Source organism: Medicago truncatula, chromosome 3, assembly GCF_003473485.1.
Source record: "Medicago truncatula cultivar Jemalong A17 chromosome 3, MtrunA17r5.0-ANR, whole genome shotgun sequence".
Classification (NCBI taxonomy): Eukaryota; Viridiplantae; Streptophyta; class Magnoliopsida; order Fabales; family Fabaceae; genus Medicago; species Medicago truncatula.
The window spans coordinates 48,842,060-48,866,873 of NC_053044.1; the positions used below are offsets into that span (position 1 = coordinate 48,842,060).

The 24,814-nt window shown below is 31.6% G+C and overlaps 3 protein-coding genes across 3 annotated transcripts; 1 reads left to right on the forward strand and 2 right to left on the reverse strand.

The window, feature by feature from the left end:
• Positions 1 to 646: 646 nt before the first annotated feature.
• On the reverse strand, positions 647 to 2,308 carry LOC11419966 (heavy metal-associated isoprenylated plant protein 7). Its single transcript, XM_003602743.4, has 4 exons — positions 2,188 to 2,308; positions 1,703 to 2,074; positions 1,514 to 1,601; positions 647 to 1,134 (listed from the first exon to the last, which is right to left on the reverse strand). The coding sequence occupies exons 1-4, from the start codon at positions 2,194 to 2,196 to the stop codon at positions 695 to 697; spliced, it is 909 nt and encodes a 302-aa protein (XP_003602791.2). The 5' UTR covers positions 2,197 to 2,308; the 3' UTR covers positions 647 to 694.
• Positions 2,309 to 12,294: 9,986 nt separating this feature from the next.
• LOC11431174 (uncharacterized) lies at positions 12,295 to 14,564 on the reverse strand. The gene is made up of 2 exons (XM_003602745.4): positions 13,842 to 14,564; positions 12,295 to 12,749 (listed from the first exon to the last, which is right to left on the reverse strand). Exons 1-2 carry the CDS (start codon positions 14,471 to 14,473, stop codon positions 12,740 to 12,742), a joined length of 642 nt encoding a protein of 213 aa, XP_003602793.3. The 5' UTR covers positions 14,474 to 14,564; the 3' UTR covers positions 12,295 to 12,739.
• A 6,279-nt stretch (positions 14,565 to 20,843) lies between these two features.
• On the forward strand, positions 20,844 to 24,544 carry LOC11431176 (squamosa promoter-binding-like protein 13A). The gene is given in 4 exon segments (XM_003602747.3): positions 20,844 to 21,206; positions 21,209 to 21,602; positions 22,610 to 22,746; positions 23,795 to 24,544. Coding segments are annotated over 4 exon segments (1,128 nt in total). The 5' UTR covers positions 20,844 to 21,172; the 3' UTR covers positions 24,358 to 24,544.
• Positions 24,545 to 24,814: the final 270 nt, after the last annotated feature.

Below are 24,814 nucleotides of genomic sequence, written 5' to 3' on the forward strand. Positions count from 1 at the left end.
CAATAACCTTACCCTTTGGTCGACCCTGTATGATAAAAACCTTTTGACTAACTATCAACATCGATCAATCCTTTTGAAATAGTTGTGATATTTAATGAGCTAAATTTAGATTTGTTTTGATTGATTTATTTGAACTTATTGTCATATGTTTTATGAGAGATTAGCAAAAAATTATGATTATATGAGTGATAGAAGAAAACATAGAAATAGTGGTAAATATTTTTAATAAAGCAATAACGTTTTATCTTTAAAAAAAGAAAATTTACGACCAGAAAGTATAAAAAGATTAAGCATGCAAATTTATTCATAAAGAAAAAAACAGAATCATTTTTATTGATTTTTTTGGAAATATTTTATCCATTCTTTTTAACAATATATCTTATCAAAAAAGTAATTGATATCAAACTTTGAACTCATTTGTTGATGTTATTTAGTTTAAAAATAATAATTTTTTGTTTTGAAATTAATTATTGATCACGCAATTATTTTGAAATAAAAAACAAAATAGCAATTCCCACTTCAACAGAAAGTATACCAATCTTACAAAATTGAAAATTCTATGGTCCATATGTAGAGTATACTCTAAGTTTTGTATATTTAGAAGGAACTGAAAAAAGAAAGCAAAAACAAAATAAGACTAGCTAAATTTTCCAGATTTCCAGTACAACCTTTGATGTTTCTCAAATTTGCAATTTCACATGACGCTGCAAGCATTTGGGTTCTCATCACTGAACATTTGTGGCGCCGGCGGCGGTGGTGGAGGGTATGCTTGATAGTAAGCAGCTGGGTATGCAGGATATCCAATTTCTGGGTATGCATACAAATTCATGGATGGATTATAGTAGTATTGATATTTCTTCATCTCCTCTTCCACATTTGTTTCTTCTGCTTCTTTCTCCTCTTCTTGTGGCTTGGCCTCACCCTCTCCTTCTTCTTTCTTCTTTGCCACTTCTTCAACTTTCTCCTCTTTCTTCTCTTCCTCAGCTTTGGCTTCCACATCCACTTTCTCTTCCTTCATGATCACTGCATGCTTCCCAATTCTCTTGTACACATATTCAACCAACATTGCTGGATCATACACCCCCTTCACACTTACCTCGGAGTTCTTCAGATCAGTTTCCACCAATTCCACTCCTGCCAATCAATTACATCAATCATTTCATTATTCCACTACTTATTACAATGATAATTAACAGATTACTCCTCACTAAAATTTGATTAAGCATTCAAGTGGAGTGAGACATTCAAATTAATGTTTTAAGTTTTAACAAAAACCGGACATGATATTCCGCACACAATGATTTAGTTGGGTTCAGTCAGTTAAATCACAGTTTCTTTCACATGACTTAGTATAGTAAAAAACCCGACATGATATTCCGCGCGTAATAAATACATTGGTTCAATCAAATAAATTGCGCAATTTCTTACACACGACCTAGTATAGTAAAAAAAACGGCTGAACCAACCATGGTTAAATCAATTGAATTTGTTAAATATTGGAATTGGACAGTACCATTCATTTTAAGTATCCGTTTTTTGATTTCCTCTGCACAAGCTTCACAATGCATGTGAACTTTAAGGACAGTAATCACAATCTGAGGCTGCAAATGAGGAACAAAAAAAAAAACATCATTCCACGGATTCAAAGGACAAAATCAATGAAAAGTATTAAAAGTTGAAAGAAATAAAAACAAAAATTTACCTCATCTTTCTTCTCCTCTTCAGGTGCAGCCTTCTCTTCCTCAGCAGGTTTTTCCTCCTCAGGAGCAATTGGGATCGGAGAAAGAAGCTCAACCTTTCTATGACTCTTCTTCTGAACCCTTTCCAAAACCTTCAATGGCTCCGCTTTCTCTCCTTTCACAACCACCGTATGAGACTTGCAATCAGTTATCACTTCTTCAACACCTGGAAAATCTTTCAACGACCGACGAACTTTCCGAGCACAGCTTTCACAATGCATGAAAACTTTCAGCAAAATCTCTGCCGGAGGTGGCGCAGGAACAGCAGCTTCATCTTTTGTTTCCTCTGGCTTGGTTTCTTCTTTCTTCTTCGGTTCCTCTGTTTTCTTCTCTTCCTAAACAAAATAAAATTGCTCAGAATCAGCGCCATATAAAAATTAAAGTAAATATAACCAATGAAAAATTCAATGATTTAAGAATAATAAAAAAAAGAGTTATCTTTCAATACCTCCCCCATTGGTGTTACTCTGCTGCTGAGATAAGCTTCGAAGAGGGACTCTGCTTTTTTTCTTTTTTTTTTTTTATCTTTCTTTTGTGCACTACTACAATACACTTCAAATTCAATAGGTATATGATATGATAAAGGCTATTTATAATCTCATTTTCAGTATTATTATATTATTATTTTTGACTGAACAGAATTATATTTCTACCAATTTCATATTTATTTTTCATGTAGTCAAATAAACAGTAATGAGGCAGTTAACTCATTTAATGTAATTATAGTGTGTGCCAGAAAAACTAATGTCATTATTCTATATCTAGAACTAATAACGGATATAAAGAAAAAAAATTGATGATTACAAGATAAATTTTTATTTTGCTATGATGATTACAAGATAATCGAATGATGATTTTTGGTTTCATATGTTTATTTTAGGTTTTAAGTAGGTTTTAAAAGTTTAAAAGTTTTTAAATTGATCTCTTACGTCACAAATAATTGAGCCATTTGCAAAAAAAAAAGGTGTCTCAAAATAATTGAATCATTTAATACAATATTAATTACTCTCTTCATTTTAAAATGAGTGTCGGTTTAGCCAATTGCGCACATATTAAACAAAGGAATAAAGTAATCAAATGTCATAGCAATTTTACCAAATTATCATAATCAACTATTAACTGTTTTTCATTTAAGAAAAAATAATTGAAGGTGATATTCATTTTGAAACAATTTTTTTTGGCTCAAACGACACTCATTTTGAAACAGGGGAGTACCTTTTTCCTTTTATAACTCTAATTAATATTACTTTCATCATTTCCAATTCAATATATTTCACTTTACATTTACGATAGTAGATAATGCACCAATAGTTAACAAATTCACTTAAAACTATTTCTCTTTCTCCTTTATTTATATATTTTTTTAATACGTGTAAAATGAGTTTTTGGCTCAGTTAATCCGGAACGGATGAAGTAAGAAGCTAGCTTTTTTTAGTCAAATTTTCTTTTAAAATGTCGATGTATTTAACCGAGGCGCACACTATGTTTGAAGGGTGTTATGTTGAGGTTTTATATATATAGTTAACATAAAATTGATGGAAATAACAAAGTTATAATAAGTTAGCCCTTTTAGTCAACTTTTTTTTTTTAAGACGTCCACGTGATTAACCGAGACGCGCACAATGATAACTTTAGATGGTGTTACTTTGACGTTTTATATTGAGTTAACATAAAACGTACGTTGATGGAAATAGTGATCGAACTTGTTGACATGAGTGAAGTAGGTACCAACATAAAACTTTGTAATCGAATAGGACTAGTTTGAAATTTAAAATAAATGTTTTTTTTCTTCTAAAATACCATTTTCAATATGTTCTGCATTTGACGGAAATGTTTATACTAAAATACCATTTTCAATGTTTTTGATACGATGATTACAAGAAAATCGAATGACGGTTTTTGGTCTCATTTGATTATTTTAGGTTTTAAGTAGATATCTTAAGTTTAATTTTTTTTAAATTTGATCTCTTATGGCACAAAGTTATAATAAGTAAACTTTTTAAGTCAAATTTTCATTTAAAACGTTGATGTGATTCATCGAGGCGCACACAATGATAATTTTAGAAGGTGTCACGTTCACGTTTTACAACGATCGAACTGACGTTGACATGAGTTAAGTACGGTCCAACATAAAATTGTGTAATCGTAGAGGACTATCTCGCAATTTAAGATATATATTTTTTTTTTCTTTCTAAAATGAGTTAGGATCCATTGACACCAAATCTCAACCGTTCAATCTAATTAATCTAATGGTTGATAATATAGAAACTAAAGATTTAAATGTGTGTGTATCATGTGATAATAATTTGTTGTTATAATTAATCCTTGAAATTACTCCAACAAAAATAAAACGCTTAATCCCTCACCGTCTTCCCTGTCGGTCTATTGTTATTGAGCGCACAAGAATAAAGAATGAAGTAAGGACCACAACATTAAGCCTTTGAAACTTAATTTAGTCCCTAATTGAATTTCAATTGAAATTTTGTTTCTTGACACTACATAGGGGGATTTTTGTCACCATGTACTGCAGTTTCTTGCAAAGGGCAATAAAAGTGAATCTGAAGCAGCATGCTTACACATATGTATACTGAAATAAATCTCACAAGACATGGTGTAAGCAATTGGAATTAGAAAGCAAAAAAAATTTGTATTTCCCTATCACGTGTATCCACCAACAACAACAATTCATATTATTTTGTAGACATAATCAATTGAACAATCCGTTGATAAAAAAATTATGATATGAGATGGGATTTAAGTTTTATCGGTGACGATGAGAACTGATCATGGATGAAAAATGGATCAAAATAATGTGTGGAATTGATTTGTAATTGCAAAAGGAAATTAGGTTAAGCATATTTCTACTTTAATCTTTGTTTGAATTCAGCTACGCCACTAATTGAATAGTGGGCTTTTAATTTCTAGGAGTGTCACATTAGATTGATGAAGGAGATGACAGTGCAGGTATACACAATGGAGGAGATGACGGTAGACACAATGGAGAAGGAGATGATACACTGATAGAATGATAGAACGAAGAGGGTGAGGGTTCACGTGCACACTTTAAGTGAGTTAATGAGAGCCTTTAGATTAAATAAAATTGATGGTTGAGATTTGGTGTCAACGAATCCAGACTCTTCTAAAATACCATTTTCAATATGTTCTGCATTTGACGGAAATGTTTTTACTAAAATACCATTTTATCCCCCTTTTCTCTCCCACTTTTATGCTACAAATCAAACAATGATAATGGGAAGAGCTAGGCATAAAATTTAGTTTAGACTTTACGATTTTTTTAAGGGTTAATTAAGTAAATGGTCCCTATAAATATTCAGAATTTTGTTTTTAGTCCTACAAAATAACATCACATTTTTTAGTCCCTATAAGATTTTCCATCAACATTTCTAATCCCTATAAAAAATTTCATCAACATTTTAGTCTCTGTCAAAAATTTCATCAACATTTTTGGTCCCTAAAACTCTCAAGAAAAATGTCACAAGAACTAAAAAATATAATTTTATTTTGTAGGGACTAAAACCAAAACTGTGAATATTTATAGAAACTAAAAACTTAATTAACCCTTTTTTAAAGATTTGTTATTGTTTGAATTGATATTCTTTCACCTGTGAGAAAATCAACTGTCTGCGGCTGTCCTACAATATCCATTTATTTCAAGTAAATGGAGATGATTTTTTCCCACAATTAGGAGAGCACATATTAGGGGGACCGGTAATTTAATTTTTTTAATTATTTTGTTTTCTTTCAATTTTTTAAATTTTGTTTGAGGAGAAAGTTTGAGTGAATCACCGATCTATATCTTGAATGGTAGGGTCAAGCAATTTATTTATCTGAAATATGAAATTAAATATACTTAATTGCTATTGTTCTTCTGAATAATTTGGAGAACGATTGATTGACATAATAAAAATGACAAATATAATTGAGGTTTTCAATTCGACTAATTATCATCTTATAATTTTGTTACTTTGAGATACCAAATTGTTATATATGCCTACAATATGAAAAACTAAAACGGTGATTTTACTCAATTTTGTATTAGAACCCATCCATGCACAATCATATTCTCTATCATAGTTCATTTCAAAGAAAAAACAAAACAAAAAAACACATATGGTTACATAACAGGTTGTTTAAATCATTGAGTTGTACTAACTCTATTGGTATTGGATTAGGACCACCAATCCACCATCACTCACGTATATAGATAGATGTGATGCAGCTAATTCTATTATCATCATCCTGGAAATCACATTACGTGGACGTGGCATATTATAAGAGGCACGTGCTTCCAACACATGATTAGTGCTCTAAAGGTTACGTTATCATACTAATACTATCTATCTATTCATTGAATTGGATCCATATACTATGTAGATTCAACCCCTTTTTTTATATATATTGAGGTAAAAAAGAAATGTCATCCAAAAACGTTATGGTTTGGCATTTGCCACTGACTATACTTATCTCTCTAGTCAGTATTCAGTTATTAGATAAACAATAGTGCTGAATAGTACGAGACGAAAGCCAACGAGCGGAATTTGTGGACATCAAGCGGTGGAAAGGAAAACATGGGATGAGAGAATATAATTAGTTAATGGAAAGAAAAATATCCAAGGATGGTAATAACATCGTGGGTTTCTCGTGCATGGTTTATGTCGTGTAATAAAGCATTTTCCTTACACAACCGCGGTGTCACTATGGTTGAACTATGTATAACGTAGCACCTCCTTCAATTTTCATCATTATCGTTGGATCACGGGGAACTTTGGGAGACCCTCCACATCGAGGCTAGAGCAACCCCACAAGTGAGAGAGACACCACACTCTTACCCAAAACATTAAGACAATGGGTTTATGGATCCTCTTACTTATAACGTGTTTAACCTTTACTCTTTTATTCGATGTGGGATATATAACTTACACTTGCACACAACAATTATTACGTTATTGCAACTCAATGTGTTGATTTCTTTAATAAGAATAGATGGATGCAGCCGTAGGATTGTGAGGATCAGAGTTCACAGTTGAGGGACCTATGCATTTGAGATTTAGGTAAAACTAAGTTGCAGATTTGCATGTGCATCAGTCATCAGTACTCTTCTATCACCAATTTCTCAATTTCCAGGGCCGTAATGCATTCATTTGTAGGTTAATTCAGAAAATCGGATATACCACAAATGTATCACAGATTCACGGTACTATTTTTTTTAAAAACTTGATATCTAATCTAAGGATCGACTAACAATATTGTCTTACAATATAATAAAACATTACTTTATAGGTAATTTTACTACTTCCTTCTAATTTGCTTTTTTTTTTACTACACTTCACTTACTGTTAACTATTTTCATAAACGTCTAATTATTTATTATTCTACCCTTTTTTGACTCTTGTAATTTCATTTTCAATTTCTATGCTGTTAATGGAAGATAATTTCTAAAGTAAATTAATAAAATTGATTGTGTTTCTTAATAATTTGATGTCATTTGTTGAAGTGATTTTTTTACTGCAGCTGTTAAAGTGATTTATATTGTGAGAAGGTTGAGAACGAGTATACTATATAATGATTTGCCTTATATTTTTTGGTTACAATGCTTTATACAACTTTGATCATATATGTATCTATACTTTTTAAAAAGTTTTCTCATAAAAAAATCAATCCGATATGAAAAGGAGTTTGCATTTGCGTTATTCTGAATTAACAATATTAACAGCAAAAAATCATAGACCCCAATTACAAACTGACATTTCAGTTCATCTCACTGGGACAAAATAGATTTTTTAATTAAAAAGACATTTTATCACCTCAAAAGGATCAATATAGAGAGTAATATGAAGAAAAAGGGGATACAAAACACTGAAATTATGATGGTGCTTTTGTTTTTGAATCCAGAAAAGGGAAGTGGGTTAAGGTTATTATAGTGCATTTGTTGCAAGGATGTGATGGGTTGGTGAATGTCTTAATTTTTTTCATCACATTAATGATGAAAATTGCTGTTTGTAATATAAGCAGATAACTTGCTTTAGGTGATTTACCTAACTCAAACGGAGTCCGTCCAAATCATGATTGTTTGTTAGAGATAGAGATTTTAGTTTGTTGACAAAATTAAGAATTCAATCCTTATCTAACTTTGCTTTTTCATTAATTTTTATCTAATTTATCTAATTTGAGTTTGTGATGGTGTTAGTTTAAAATCTTAACGTGCATTCTTTAATATTTTAAATTTGATTCTCCTCATATTATTTTCAGTGTGCTACTTTAACTTCTTACAAAATTAATTGTTCTATATTAACTTTGATTGTAATCAAATAAAATTCTCTAATCTTAAATTTTAGGGTAAAAGTAAAAATATAAATGAAAAGTGATATGAAATTTGAATTTTAAAAGATTTCGGGATATACTCTTTTCTAGCTAGTTCTTTGGAATTGCACCACAATGCATGTCCTTCACAACTCGTGTGTTTGCATCACTTCACTAATTCATCTTATTGATATTCCTTTACGCACACGGAAAAAGAACAAAATTCCAAATGAATTGGCAACAAAATTAGACAATTGGCCAAAACTCATGACGTTCATAATTATGGCAAAAGATGTATACGTAATTGTCTAAAGTTGGGAAAATAAAGTTGACTCGATGACGAATAAGGCCAATAATATATATGACGTGAATGATTGATGCTTAGCTTAAGCAATGGAATAATTGGATGTTATATAGTGGCTACATGTTGGCTTCATGGAGATTGGAGATATTCATAAACCATCACACGAAATAGATAAGGATATATAGCATGGGCTAAATATTAAAGAATAATTTATTTATTTGTATTTGTATTTGCATGCTAGCACGATTTAATGATTAAAGTCTAAAGTGTATATTGCGTTACGTATATATGATCACCTTGTAAACATATGGTTGGTTCACTTGTTAGCTGTTAAGCCCTCCCAGCTATATTAGACCATTAATCAAAATTTTATTTTTCTGACCTATAAAAAATGATTTATATTTCTAATCAAAAGATTTGAAGAGTTTATTATATATATAAAAAAAATTAAGAATTTGATCATGTATATACATGCAACGAGAAATGACAAAAAATGGTTGATCCTTACGAAAAAGGTTCCCAAGGATAAGATTTTAAATATATATTTCGTCATGTCCTATTTTCCCCATAATACATATATGAACATTTATTCTACATATTTAATTATATAATGGAGATGACTCTTTCAAAAAAAATATAATGGAGATGACACGAAAGTATAATTTCCACTTTGGCCAATGAAATCAACTTTCTAGATGCTGCAAACTAGAAACAGATGATAATAATAAATTAGGTTGGGCTGTATAACAAAAAAGCTTGAATATCTCCATTAATTCTAATGTTAGGATTAGGTGGGCACAATTAAATTGTACATATTTGTATTGAGCATTTCTAATTCACAATTTAAAATCAGCATATATAACTAAATAACTATTAAAATCAAGTAGTACACGGCAACAGCACATAGAGCTTCTTAATCATTATGCAACATCTTAATCATAACAATCATATGAACTTCTTTCGCACATAGTCAATAGTCAAGGAAAAAAAAGAGGAATAATTTCAATCTCATTCGATCATGCATCATTTCTAATTGACTTGTGTATACTCAAGTTGACTATAGGTTATTTCATGTCTCATATATATCTAACCAATCAAACCACATAGTTGGGAGTCATTTGTAGTGTAAAGAAGATGTAGAGGTTGGAAAAGTCAAACCATCCATTATATGCAAAATATATTTCCAAGAGCCCTCACACTTACCAGGCTCTTCAACAAACTATGAATACTTACATGAAAATATAAAGTAAGAATAACAACACTATGGTGTTTCTCATGTGCACCAGAGGCGAGGGGTGCCCTGCTGATTTGGATTTAAAGTCTGGTGGACCGATCACTTTTGATTCGAGATCGAGAGTCAGCTCTTTGATTTAAGTTGGTTTTTGGGCTTTTGTTTTATGCTCTTTCGATGGATCGGAGGTCGAGAGGTTGTGGAAGCTGCATGTTCATTCGGTTATGAGCTTTTCGAATGTGGCGCAACTTAGGTGTTGAAGTTTGGGAGTTCTATTTTGTGGGGTGTTCGTTGGGGGTGAGTAGTGACGATGGATGATTGTGGATATTGTGTTTACAGTGTTTTGTTTCTGTTAAGGTGTCCGTCTTAGGTGGTGATGTGTTTTGGTGGGTTTATCTTGGTGGTTATGGTGTACCGTCTATATGCGGCACCGTTTGTATCTTGTTTCGTTCATACCTCGCGTCTTTCGGAGATGTCGTTTAATAATATTTGCTGATTAAAAAAAAGAAAAAAGAATAACAACACTAAACAAGGAGCAAAATAGAGAAGGCATAAAAGGACTAGTGAAACACATAGATGTTAGATCTCAAACCATGAGAGTAGGAGGCATGGGCGTGCCTAAACGCATATTAGTAGTGTTCACAAATGTTGTGACCTTATGGGTCAGTTTAGGCAGTGATGTAATACGACGACCCAATTTCGAACATAGAGCGAAGGCCGATAATTATTCCATACGGCCGTGTTAATGCTCATGCATACTACTCACCGCCATAAATGTAACCATTGAAAAAATATGATTTTTTTGAAGTACAAAGATTAATTATTTTAAAGTTATTTTTTTTAACAAATCAAAATGCCATACTATATTAACCAATAGTGATTCACCCTGCATAAGACGTGCTGAAAGGTGAAACACTAAACAGAGTACAAAGAAACTCTCATACAAAGAAGAGGGTGTCGAAACCAATCGTGGTAAAGAAAAATAAAAGATGGCTGATTTGTTTTCAACCATAAAAAGGAATTCAGCTTCACTATATCACCGAGAGCAAAAGGATCAGATTGCACACCTTTGAAGATTCAGTTATTTCTCTCTTTCCAAATTGCCCACACACAAGCCAGCCAAATTACCTTAAAAAATAAATACGAAGATCGAGGCATACCTGCCATATGAACAAATTGAACAAAATGTTCCTCAATAGTACCAGATGGGACAAAATCGATGCCAAGCCACCACCACACTCGGCCAAACAGGAGACAACCTAGAAAGAGGTGATCCGTTGTTTCAGGGAAACCACAACCTTATGTTTAAAAGCAATTGAGATCTATTTAAAAGATTGATATCTTTCAACAAATACTTTTACATACGTTTCGTTAACTTCTGAAAAAATATGTGTATCATTAGTGTGTTTATGGTTCTCTTAAACAATAGTGTCGATCTCAAAATATGGATGTGAATAATCCAACTCATGATCAATTTGATTGTATCTAGGTTTATTCTACTTATGATCAATTTTGCGTAGTTTACATTTCATTTCAATCAAAACCCTCAACAAAATGTGTTTTAAATTCAATTTCACGGCAGAAACAAATTATCAATCACTTTATTACATTAATCAAAGCAATATGTGTGTTCTTAATTAGGGGTATATGGATGATGGGTTAAGTTGGGTTGTGTGCACCTCCCCAACTCTAATTTGAGCCAATTTTTTCGACCCCAACCCTTGATCCGATAAAATCCAGTGAAGCATGTGTTTATTAAAGACGGGGAGTATACGATAATAAGACCAGATTTACAGAATAATAATACATAAAAATTTATTTTTATAAAAATAAAAATTAATCAGCAAATTACTCATACATTAACGTTATTAAATTATACTATTAAACAAAATAAATAAACAAGGCACCAAAATTTTAATAGAGACTTCTGAAATTTAAAATTTGTCTTTCGAAGAGACTTATCTTTACTAGTCAACAACTCGAAAATGAAACTTGGATTTAGTCTCTCTCTTAATCGGATCATGGCCTTAGACAAAATTTTGTCCTCATATTTTTTAGATTAGGGTGTGATCCGACCCAATGCATAAGGAACGGGACAAATTAGCGGAACAAATTGAGTTTTGTATTGTACACGAACATTGCGTTTTAAGCTCCCCTAAAATCTCCAAAGGCCCCCTAAAATACCAATTTTGGCCTTTTATACAACATAAAGGTATATATATACCGAACTAGTTAGGAAGGTAACTTCAGAACGACATGTTAGAGAGATATAATCCGGATTCGTTAGGGACATAACTTCAGAACGACATGTTACAGAAATTGCGGTGTTTTACAGCAGCTGTTATACAAGACGATGTTATATAAGACATAACACGATTTTGGTTCTCTTATTTCCTCTTTTACACTTCACTTGAATTTTATTCTAAACTTTATGATTTTCCATAACAATCATATCAACAAGCAGTGTTAAGTTCGCTTAATTGCAATCAATTAACAGGTAAATCATATTTCTTCCTATCACATAGAAAATCTGCATAATTTTAATTCTTTTGACATGAACACATGCTTAATTATAAGAACAAGACTTTTTTTTAATATTTTCAAAAAGCAGTTCATTTGCTAAACATGACATAAACATCATGTTAATTAGCAGTAGGAATAAATTTAAAGATACGTGAATCGAACAAAGACATAATTATATAAAACAGAATGAAAGTTGTGACCATAAAATAACTTTGGCAATGATAGTACGAGTTTATTATTATTATTTTTTTTTGGTAGAAGTAATAGTTTATTACAATGATAATTTTAGATATTTTGTTTGAAATATATTTCTTGGAGAGCAGGGGTTATTAGTTCTTAATTAATGTGTTCATTTGGGTTATTAGTTACTTTGCAAAGCCTCTATGTACTTTATGCTTCCTGGTTCCTTGTCACAAAGGTTGAATTAGTTTTTATACAATGACTGAATCATGTGTTCTGCCTTTCTTTGTTTTCATGTTGTTTTCATTGTGAGACTGTGAACAAGAGCATTTTGGTCCCTCGCTCCAACCACGTGTCCTTGCCTGAGTGTTTGCCACTTGCTCTATGCGAACGGAAGCATCCATTGACTTCTTACCATGTAGTGTCCTACCAACATCTTCATTATCCATATCTACTACAAAGAAAAACGAAATTTACTCATTCAGGCATTTTGTTGAACACTTTGAGCACATTAAAACAAAATACTTGAATTCAATTCAAATATAATAAGGCATCAAACTTTTGCATAGTGAAAAATCATTGAAGCTCCCTAAAATAAATTATACTCGTGCACCATAATTTCTTCCCAAACTCGTGCACCTTGCAACCATAACCAAAACAACAGCAAACCAACCTAAGTAAACAACATACCTTGTTCCATTAACGAACATGATTTATAATTACAAACTCTAATATCTGCTATGCTAGCCACCAATCTTGTGCACAAAATAACCAATGGAATGAGACAAAGAAAGACAACGATGCACTCTCATGTTCATCATCCGAGTAAAAAAAAAACATTGACCTTACTTCACGGCAAAGAAACAAATTACCAGTCACTTTGTTACATTGACAAAGCAATTAAGCAAGGTTTAATGTGTTTTTTTGGCTTGCGCATCAGTTTCCGACCCACTAAAGGTGAACGACTAATCCGGCTCATGCGTAGAGGCATGCGCACAGGCCGAGTGTTGTTCCCTCTAGGAATCGAACCCGATATTCCCCGGGTACATCCGAATGAGCTTCTTGCCACTGGAGCCCAATCAACTTAGTTAGACATACTAGGTTTTGACACTCATATTCTAATAACAAGTACACCAAAAGACGCAAATAATGTATTTAATAATAAAAAACCAAATAATTAATCTGGAAAGAGTAAATATCATCCATGTATATTCTCTCAAAAAAAAAAAAAAAAAAATCCATGTATATGCTTTTATGTCTTATAAGAATACATGAATTAAATGCTTGAACCTTATACCATAATCCTGAAATTACATATTTGTTTCCTGGTGATTGTCAAAATCATAATTAACCATCGTAGTTATATGAATACACTTTAAAATTGCAACAAAATCACCACTTTGCACTAGAACAATCTTAAACAATTCAAGTTGGAACCAAAATAACATCGAAATCATTTCCCCAAAAATTTCTTCCCAAACTAATGCACATTGCAACCATAAGCAAAGCAAAGGCAACAAACCCACCTAAGAAAACAACATACCTTGTTCCATTAGCAAACCTAGACTTACTCCCAACTTTAATATCTGCTACGTTAGTCATCATATCCTTGTCCACAAAATCACCAATAGGAGACAAAGAAGAAGACAACGATTCATTCTCATGCTCATGTTCATCCTCCAAGTAACAAAAAGACATTGACCTCACTTCATAATTTTGACCTATGTTGTTGTCGTTATCATCACTCTCACTCTCCATGGTTGAATCAAAAAGTCTTCGGCCCTTCAATTTTCCTCTCTCAATAGCTTCTCTACGTTCTTGGAGAGTCTCTCTAGCTGCCACATCATGATTCTTCCATGTTTCTTCTTCTGATGATGAAGAATCTCTTTGAAGACTAAACATGAGTTCTCTAGGAGAAATAATGCTGTTATTAATTTCTAGCCCTAGGTTTTGAAAAATAGGTTTTGTGGCGATGTTTAAAGGGGAACGATATTTTCGTGAAGTTGTTGATCTTGATTCCTTAAACGCGTTCCAATCTTGTTCTAGTTTCTTGTATTTCTGATGAAGTTCTCTTGTTCGTGTTCCTTTTTCTTTGAAGCTTTTCACGGTGGAGTGTGGGGTCGATTCTTTTTGTTCTACTGTTCTGCTTTTCTCTCTTTGATTTTTCTTTTCCATGACTACTTTCTGGTTCTTTCTCTCATCTAAATCTCATGATGGTGTAGGATTCTTTCAAATATGAAATCAAATTAGTGGGCTCAATTTGTTTGAAAAGTGAGTGAGCACAAAAACAACTGATTGAGTTACTTTTTTTTAAAGAAATCTGATAAATTTTCGTAATAATTAGTTTAGATTATTAGAATCTTCCATATTTTTAGCTTCTTCGAAAAAAAAAAAAAAGAATCTTCCATATTTTTCTTAACCTAATTGGGAGAGAGAGATATTTGACCCAAGTAGTGTCAACTGTCAAAGCACAATGGTCTTACTTTTTTTTTTTTTTTTTTTTACAAAATTAAACTAATTACTTTATTTAATAACAAATTAAAATAATTACTTTGTCAAGATAGTACTACTTATTAGTAAAAAAATTAATTAATTTAGAGTTTCTGTTGAAATAATTGTTTGCTAGTCAAAATAATCATCAGATTCACATTTCTTAAAAAAATAAAAAATTAACTCGTTTGTTTTTAGGAAAAAGCTTAAAGAATGCTAGCAACACATATTTTTCAACACACTCTATTTGATTACTTAAAATCCATGTGGGTCTCTTGAAGAGCCGCATAATACATCCACCCCAAGACACTTCAATAGATATGTTTTCTGGCCCAACTCCAATAGTTATAGTAAGATCAAAAGCCGACGAATAATTCAGGATGAATTTACCCTAAGGTGTCTTGCTCCACTACAAATTTTAAGGCTATGATTTGATCTCATGTCATTTTAACATCTACAATATACTACATCCGTCCCTAATTATAAGACCCTTTTGAAAAAATAATTTGTCTCTTTTTATAAGACCCATTTGGTGTTTCCAAGTACATTAATTATTTCTTTACCAACATACCCTTATTTATTTTGCATTTTTTCTTCAATCAACGATAAATATTATATTGAAAACATAAATTTACTCTCTCTCTTAAGGATAAAATTGTAAAAACAATAGTAATTATATACAAATTTAATACTACAACAAACTTTCTTAATCTCCGCAATTTTGGCAAAAGGCTCCTATATTTAGGGACGGAGGTAGTATATATTTTTCACTCTTTATCCATAATAATGCCTGCCTCATTTCTCGATTTAGTTGTGAATCATCTAATTATTTCGCCTTTTTACCTGCCCACTTAGTTTCTCATATGAACATAAAATTAAATTAAGAGTTAAATAAGTAGATGGTCATCCTTGGTATACAAACATTTGATTTTAGTCTCCCTAAAATATTCCTTAGATTTCTGGTCCCTCCAAAATTCCATCCATAAAATTAGTCCTTACTTTTCAGTCAACTCATGTCTAACCTTCATATTTTTTAATGAAATTTTCAAGAAATGGGTAGAAAATTATGACAATCTCTCCAAAAAAATAAATAGATATTTTTAACAAAGCATATGAGTTGACTAAAAAGTATGGACTAATTTCATAGATAAAAATTTTGGAGGGACTAAAAGCCTAAAGAATATTTTAGGGGGACTAAAATCAAATGTTAGTATATTTAAGGGGACAGTTAACTTATTTAACCATAAAATTAATCCTCCTCACAGTCACAATGTCTACCAAATTCCTAATTTTTCTTGTAAGAGTGCATACATTCCAAGTTCCAAAATGAATCTTCCTCTTAGGAACTAACTTCTTTAGCTGCACATGTTCACGACGATATGGAAACCATTGCTTACTTTTCATCGCATTCAGTAGATGAAGTAGCAATTCTTGCTCATTTAACATCGTATTTTAGTCATACAATGCATTGCTTCGGGACAATGGCCTAGCATTCACATTGTTATGTATTTGGTCTATGTCATAAAGATTAAAAAAAATTCATATTAGATGTTGATGTCTAACACGACCCTCTCCTTTTATCTAAGCACCAAATATAGGGTCTGATGTCGTTCGAATTTTATAATCCGGACAAACTTCATGCATTCCGGATTATATAATCCAGAAACCCTCAGTAGTTTTTCGACTATGGCAACACATCAAAGGTTTGACCGGTTAGTGGAGTTTTAATGCATTTTTGGACGGTTTTGATTGTGGAACACGTTTTATTTGACTGTACTTATGACCTATGACTGATTTAAGGCTATAAAAAGGTTTGGATCTTCAACAATTTCTTTCATTCTTCACTTCACCTCCTTTCTTACATTTTGTTCAATTTTTTTTAATTTTTTAGGTAGTTTTTAGGTGTGTTTGTGGTGTCATAATCATTGTTGACCGTTCATACGACCACTGCAATTGCATTGCAGCTTATGTGGGGGTTGTATAACGGTCAACAAAGATCCTTGACATAAAAAAAGATACAAAATATTCATATCGATTTTGTCCGAATTTTTATTTTCCGGAAATGCTAACAATATTCATATGGATTGGTTTTTAGAAGTTTTATTTTGATATGAATGTTCCATTAATAAATACTTGCACGCGTATTGTTTTTTTCGAAGCAACACAGACATAGTATATCTGCCATTCATTAAGCAGTGTTCACATTTGTAGAAACATTATTCCAGTGTATTTTTTATACTAAATACGAATAATATTAAATAATAATTTCACAATCTATTTTATTTCACAATAGAGGGCCCGTATGTTATAAATTTTTTTAAAAAAAAAAGAAGGATTTTTCTTTGTATTTTTAAAAAAAGATTTTTTGGAAATTTAATAAAAAATGGTAGAAGTTATTTCAAACTTATTTGATATAAGTTAAAAAAGAGATTTTGACATTCACTATCTTATATATTCATTGTTCGAGATTTTACATAGTAAAAATCACATACTTTTTCAAAATGACATCTTTAAAAAATAATTTTTATGAAAAAACTATTTGAAATAGCTTTTTTTTAGAGACTTTTTTCCAAAGTTTTAGTATCCGAAACAAAATTATAACAAAATGATAAAATACTTACAATGATATTTTAAGATAAGCTATTCAAACTAATTTTTTATTTAAAACTTTCCTTAAAAACTTCTTTGTTACAAAAATTATAATAAAAATATATTATACTGCAAAAGTCTATTTAAAAACAACTATAATAAACGGGCCCAAAACACGATTTAATCGCAAATTTTTTGCTTAAACTCTTAAATTTTTGAACAATTTTTTGCAGACATGTTTAGAACATTACTAAAAGTTTCTCCGCAAAATTTGATTTTTACATCCAGATTTTGTTACTTTTAATCTTTAACTTTTGTCGTTTTAAAAAATTCATATTTAATTCGATTCATGTTAGAAAATTCTAAATTTTAGTAAATGAACCTTTCATAGTGTTCTAAACTTTTCTTATAAAAATCGTTCAAAAATTTAAGAGTTTAAGGATAATTAAACAAATTTGTTTTAGCATGGACTAAAATTATAAGTAATTTTTTTTGTAGGGAGTAAAAAAGCTATTAAAATTACGTAAGGACTAAACTTAGAAGTTTCCAATTTATAGGGACAAAAAACATATTTAACCCTCATTTTTTTAATAAAAAATTATCATCTAAGTGTATCGTATAAAATTGAGAAATCCCATAACATGAATCATACGAGAGTGAGAAATAGGAAATTAAATTAGGTTTAGGACGACTATGCAGCAATTATTATCTTGAAACCGTTTGATCAAAATCAAACGATTTAGATATCAAGATGGTTTTAAATTTTTGATTAATATAAAATTCTAAATTTAAATCTGAACCGTCATATCTTAATCGAACAACTTCGAGTATGCCATCTACACAACTGCATCGATTTTCGAGTGCACAGAAACCTAATCCGAGAAATAGTGATTATTATGTAGTCCCTACAACTCACATCAGTATGGGAGATGGAAGACATAAGGAGTAAAAATGAGCACATGGTAGAGGTGTTCGGGCATATGAAAGTTTCTTGGGGTCTCAATGCTTGTTGTGGCTGAAATAAGCAAAGTATCTAATCTTGGAGCCCTCAGAATTAATAACCAACGTCTACTTACAAGTCCCCACCAACGACAGTCATCATTAGCGTCCCGGCATCAAACTTCAATCCACCACAACCATTAGACACGACTAAACATATTTGGAAATTTTTACTTGCACTACCTTTATCATGCAACCATGTCTTTTTCTTTTCTTTCATTCTTATAGTCCAACACGTCTATCACAATTTATGAGATTAAGAAAGACTTTAGTAACAGCATCTCGAATAATTTTATTCATATTATTTTATTGAAATGAATTGAGATGGTAGGTTATGGGATTTCAAATTTAGAGTGTTTTTGTTTGGCCACTATAAGTTCAGTGCAGACAGAGGGTGTGGGGTCCACTTGCAATTTGAAACTTTGGAGGAAAAAAATTGAACACCGGTCTTAGAAATAAAAATAGCAAATTGATAAAAAAAAAAATATATATGTAGAAAAATGAATATTGTTGGTTCTCTTTTAGTATTTTCATTTATGAAAATAGGATGGAATTGCGAATTTTTTTTGTTCAAAATAATTTTTTTTTGGTCAAGTAACTAGTTGTTAGAAACTTATGAAAAGTGGGATGTGTCTAAGTTCGAACTTCGATCCATGTATTTATTATAAAGTTGAACTAAAGTTAATGCAACCACTTATATGAATTTCAATATATATATATATATATATATATATATATATATATATGTTTTGCTAGAAAACACCTTTTATGAAAGTGTCTTTTAGCAAGTTATTCTATGAGCATTTGCTAAAAGACACAAACTAATTTTTATGAAGGTGTCTTTTACCAAAATTATAACTAAAAAGTGGAAATCACACCTTGAGGTGTGCGTTGCTAAAAGACACCAACTAATTTTTATGAAGTGTCTTTTAACAAAGTTACAGTGGAAATCACACCTTAAGGCGTGAGTTGTTAAAAGACACCTTTCATGAAGGTGTCTTCTAGCAAAACTATATATATATTTTACTAAATGGATTTCAATACTTATTTTTTGTACAATTAGTATGCAATATTGTGTTGATATATTAATATATTATTTGTTGCTTTAAGTTCTTTTTTATCAATGTTTTGTTTAAGGATCTTGTTAACCAATGACCTCAAGGCAATGGTTAAAGAAACTATTAATAAAATATTTGTCTTAAAAATATAACTTTTGACTTTGATTAAGTAATATTTACACCATTTTTTATAAAAATGTTACTTGTTTTTGTTGTTTAACCAATGTCTGATGACAGTGTTTAACATTCTCCTTTGTTTAATTAATGAATTTTTTTACTATTTTATATCGTGAATATAATTGTATACGTTCATGTTTTTTTTAGGGAATTGTATATGTTGATGTTATTTACCGTATGTTTGGTTTAGCTTTTCCAATACTCAAATCACTTCCGATGCCCATGTGACCTTGATTTATGGAAGCTGCTAAACGTGACTTGCATTTTGACGTCTGTTTGAAATTGGTTTCATAGTGTAGAATGAATCCATTTAGTTGAAATTATTTTTAATTGAACGACAAGTTTGTGAAGTCGTCCATACCAAACCAATCTACATGTACTTTAATATTTTTAAATCTCTTACTTTTTCATTTCAAAATAAAAATTTCATGATTTGTCCATGTGAACATAACTCAATTGATAGGAATATTGCAAAATACTATTGTATATATAGAGGTTGAAGTTCGAAACTTGACATCTCACATCTTCATATTTTAAATGTATGAGCTTCGATAAATAATAGGTTATTTGACCGGAAAAAAACTTATGATTTTTGACTTAAAAACCGATTTAACATTTTTTTTTTTGTGTAAAACCGATTTAACATTTAACACTATTAATAAGTATATATATATAATAATTGATGAAGAAAAAAAAAAAAGAAGAAAAATGAGAAAGCCCAAGGGAAAGACATGCCATGAAATGTGAAACATAATGCCACATGCCTTTGTCTAGAGCATCCATTCCCAAGTACTGACTTATAAAAGTTGAAAGCAACCAACAGGCTGTCCTTATTATATGATGAAAAAATATGAATGACTATGATAGTAAGTAGTATATGAATACTATTATATTCATCCTCCTTTCCTTTCTCTCTCAAGCTACTATACATACTGGGAAGAAGAATCCCTATATTTGGCAAAAATAAAATATTAATAAATTATATTTTTGGTTGAACTTGTTACAAGAAGCATATCATCCAGGCCCCCTTAACACTGTTCCTCTGATCTCTTATCCATTATCCTGTGATCCACAATTTCATTTCATGTATGGTTTTTAAAGGAATCTCTTTCACCCTCACCTAACAATACAGTGTACCCTCCCTCACAGAATCCATGTCAGGCAACGAGTGGTGGGTGAAGGAAGAAGTAAGCATCCTTCTGCTGCTATTGTCTGCTAGCTAATACTCTCTCTCTCTCTCTCTCTCTCTCAATAAGCATTTATTTATTTATTTTCTATTTTTGTATTTTGTCGTTGCTTCATTGTATTATGTTAGGTAACCTTAATTTAAGGTTCCAGTGTCTTTGGAACTTTGTTACTTGACATTTTTTTACTTGGATTCTTAATTTCAGTTCAATATGGTTATGCTACTGGTCATTACTCATTATGTTTTTTTGTTTTTCAAACAATTGTGAATGATATTTAGGTAACCAACCAAACAAAGAAGGACTTTGAAGAAGCATAGCTGAAAAGTGATATTAATTAATATTTTTAATTTTTACTTTTTGTTGTTATTAATATTATGGAGTGGAATTTGAAAGCACCTTCTTGGGATTTGGGGGTATAGAAGAGGCAACATTACCCAACATAGAAACAATGGAAGAATCAAACAGATTTGGAGTTTATAAAATGAAAGGGGAGTTTTCTGTTGATTTGAAGCTTGGTCAGGTTGGGAACTCTGCCACTGATCAATCACCACTTCCTTTGTCTAATGATGCTGTTGTTGTCTCCAAAATTGCAACACCTACTTCTTCATCAGGATCTTCTAAGAGAGCTAGAGCTATGAATAATAATACAACATTGACAGTTTCTTGTCTTGTGGATGGGTGCAATTCTGATCTTAGTAATTGTAGAGATTATCATAGGCGTCATAAGGTTTGTGAACTTCATTCCAAGACTCCAGAGGTTACAATTTGTGGCCTTAAACAAAGGTTCTGCCAACAGTGTAGCAGGTATATATGCATCATCAGTATATCATATCCTATATTTAAATTTGATATTTACGATTAATTTAATCCCTAAACTATAAAATATAATATAATAGATGTCCACATGTTATATGAAACCAGTCAATTTATTATCTAAAGTAAATGAAAATCCGTCAAATTAGTCTCCAACATTTTATAGCAATGACTAAATTGGCAGATCTTATATTTGTTTGATGACTACTTCCTCCTGTCACATTTATAAGTAAATATTGTTTTTTTTCAGATTCGTTGAATAACTGATATATCTGGACTATAATATTATCCCGATACATCAGTTATTTAATGAATCTAAAAGGAAATAGTTATTTATAAATGTGACCAGAGGGAATACTAATTTATGAACTAACTTAGAGAGAGTGATAGAAAACAAAATTTATGTACATTTCTAAAATAGTTCTAGATTGTTTGTAATTTCTTCTATTAGTTTGTATATGCATTTGAATCCTTATCTATTGTTCATGTTAGCTTCCATTCCATTGTTCATGTTGGCTTCCTAAGTACTATTGTTTGCTATATCTTTAGCATCTTAATAACCTTTTTTTATTCTTAAACCAAAAAGATTCTCAACAAATAAGAAACCTGCAGGTTCCACTTTAAAATTTTATTCTATCATACATTTACAAGTTTATACGACACTCACACTTCAAATTGAAGTCATATCCGATATCTGACACGAGTTGGTGTCAGATTACATTTAGTTATAAGATTTTCTCAAATTAATTATAATTGGTGTCAACGTGTCAGTTTGTGTCTAGTGTTCATAAGTGTTTCATAGCATGCAAGTCTCATGCAAAAAACATAGTTTAATTATATGGTTACTTTTAAAATCATTGTTCTTTAATTTACATATAGATCCATGTTTGTGTTTAAACTCGATGGATCTCACATTCTTACATCAAGTTACAAGTGAGTCTGTGACATCATGTTGGTTGAAGTTCCTTAAATCCTGAATCTTAATTTCCTTTATGTAGGTTTCATTCACTGGAGCAATTTGATGAAAGAAAAAGAAGTTGTAGGAAACGTTTAGATGGACACAACCGAAGGAGAAGAAAACCTCAACCTGAACCTATCACGCGACCTGCTGGTAGTTTTTTGTCCAATTACCAAGGTTAGTTACCTTTTAGTTATATTTATTAAAATTTGGGTTGGACCTAACTCAACTTTACACAACCGGATAGTAAAGTAAAGTAAGGATTGCCCTCCGCATGACTCGAGTGTTTCAATAGCAGAAACCAAACACTAACTTCTTTAGCTAAGATATCATCTTAGAAGTTGTGGTTTATATTCTAATAAGTTTAGTTATTTCCAACCACATTTTTATCCTGAGTGGACCCATTTGCATATATGCCTAGATTTGATTTGTTGCATGCGTTACCTAAAGATCCCCACATAGATACTGAAATATATATCAGATGAGCAAGAAGCTTCATGTGATTACGTAATGCACTTAGATGGACTAGTGCGCCTGATTTGTCCATTTATGTCTCTGTCGTGCTCATGGCAATCTAATGGCCACTAATATAATATTGTTGGTAGGGGTTGCATTCTTTCACTTATGGAGTGAATTAAGGTACTCCACCGAATATTTATAGATGAATGAAACCTTCAAGAGAGAAAGTCTATCATTGGGATAAACCGGTAGAGTAAAAGCCATCGTGAATGTTGACTTTTAGAGAGGTAGCAATTTTAGGAGTCTCTATGTGAGTAAATAAAAGTGTACTCGATGTAGTATGTAAGCTACGACGCTCTCCTACCTATATATAATGGGCGAGTAATTTAGATTGAGGTTTTCTTGTGGACTTCGGTCCTTTTGCGGTATTGTGTCTACCAAATTTCTAGTTCATGTTATCCTTAAGGAAATAATTGATAGTGCAAATTAAAAGAGATATGACTTGAATTTTGTTTATGTAAGTGAAGGATATCCACACATCTTATGAGTTAGTTTTGTTGGATTGAGTTAGTCTCAACTCTCAACCTAAATTTTAAGATGTTATGAGACTAATCTAAGATCCCTTAGGGCTCCCACTATTTTATTACTCGTATCACGTTCTCCACATGTCTGGTCATATGAAAACACATGTTCATAAGTTTTTAATCGTTCCATTAATTAGTTTATTTGAAGTACAAGTAATTCAATGTCTGCCATACCTTTTCAGGCACCCAGTTGCTACCTTTTTCAAGTTCTACTACCATGGTGAATTCAACTTGGAGTAGCGGACTCATATCTTCCTGTGAAAGTGGTAGACTTCACATTAACAACCAACACCAGCAAGTTCATGTGGTTGATAAACAAGATCATTTTCTTGGTTCTACTGCAACCACCTACGAAGGGAAACAGCTTCAATTCTTACACAATGACAACAACAATCCCTCACTTCATAATGAAACCGCACCTCTTCTTAGGACAAGTAGCAAAATGTTCTGTGATAGTTTAGCAACTTCAGTACACGAGTCACCTTGTGCTCTCTCTCTTCTGTCATCATCACAGACGCGCATACCTGATAATGGTTTGAATCAAATGGTGCAGCAACCTCATTCAATGTCCCATATGCAGCCCTTGGGACTGAGTCTGCATGGTAACAATAGCTTTGAGTCCATGGAAGGAGTGTTGGTCCCAAATGGAAGTGAGAGTGATCATTGTTCCTCGTTGTATAACATGGGTTCTGATGGATCACAAGGCAATGATGCACCTCAACTATTTCCCTATCAATGGGAATAGAAAATTTTAATAAGTATCATAAGTGTTCACCCTTTGTTAGTTCATTTTGAATGAATTCTTTGCACTTGGACTACTTAGTTATGGTGGTTTTCCTTACCGAGAAAGTAATGTATGAAATTTAATCTCTATCATGAGGAGAAAAGAAAAACTAGAATAATATTCATAATGGGATTTTGTTTCTTTCTCACGTACAGTTCCTTCGGCAAATGTGATTCAACAAAAAATGCACGAATATTTTTAACAAGGTAATTAAACCCAGGTGAAAACTTAAAAGGGAATTTTTTGTTTTGTTTTGAAAGAGACCAAAAAGTGAAAACTTAAGGGGCTGAAAAGTGATTTTTTCAATAGGGGCTAAAATCACAATTATGATAAAGTTAGGGGACCAAAAATGTATTTAAGCTAAAAAATAATAGTCAGTTTAACTTGGTAGAGACGATGCATTCCAAGGACTGGAATC

Coding starts and splice junctions, on each gene's coding strand:
- LOC11419966 (XM_003602743.4), bottom strand. Junction 1,602..1,702: donor AAGAGGAGAAGAAAGATGAG/GTAAATTTTTGT, acceptor CCTCATTTGCAG/CCTCAGATTGTGATTACTGT. Junction 1,135..1,513: donor ACGGATACTTAAAATGAATG/GTACTGTCCAAT, acceptor ATTGATTGGCAG/GAGTGGAATTGGTGGAAACT.
- LOC11431174 (XM_003602745.4), bottom strand. CDS start 14,473: ATGGAAAAGAAAAATCAAAGAGAGAAAAGCAGAACAGTAGAACAAAAA.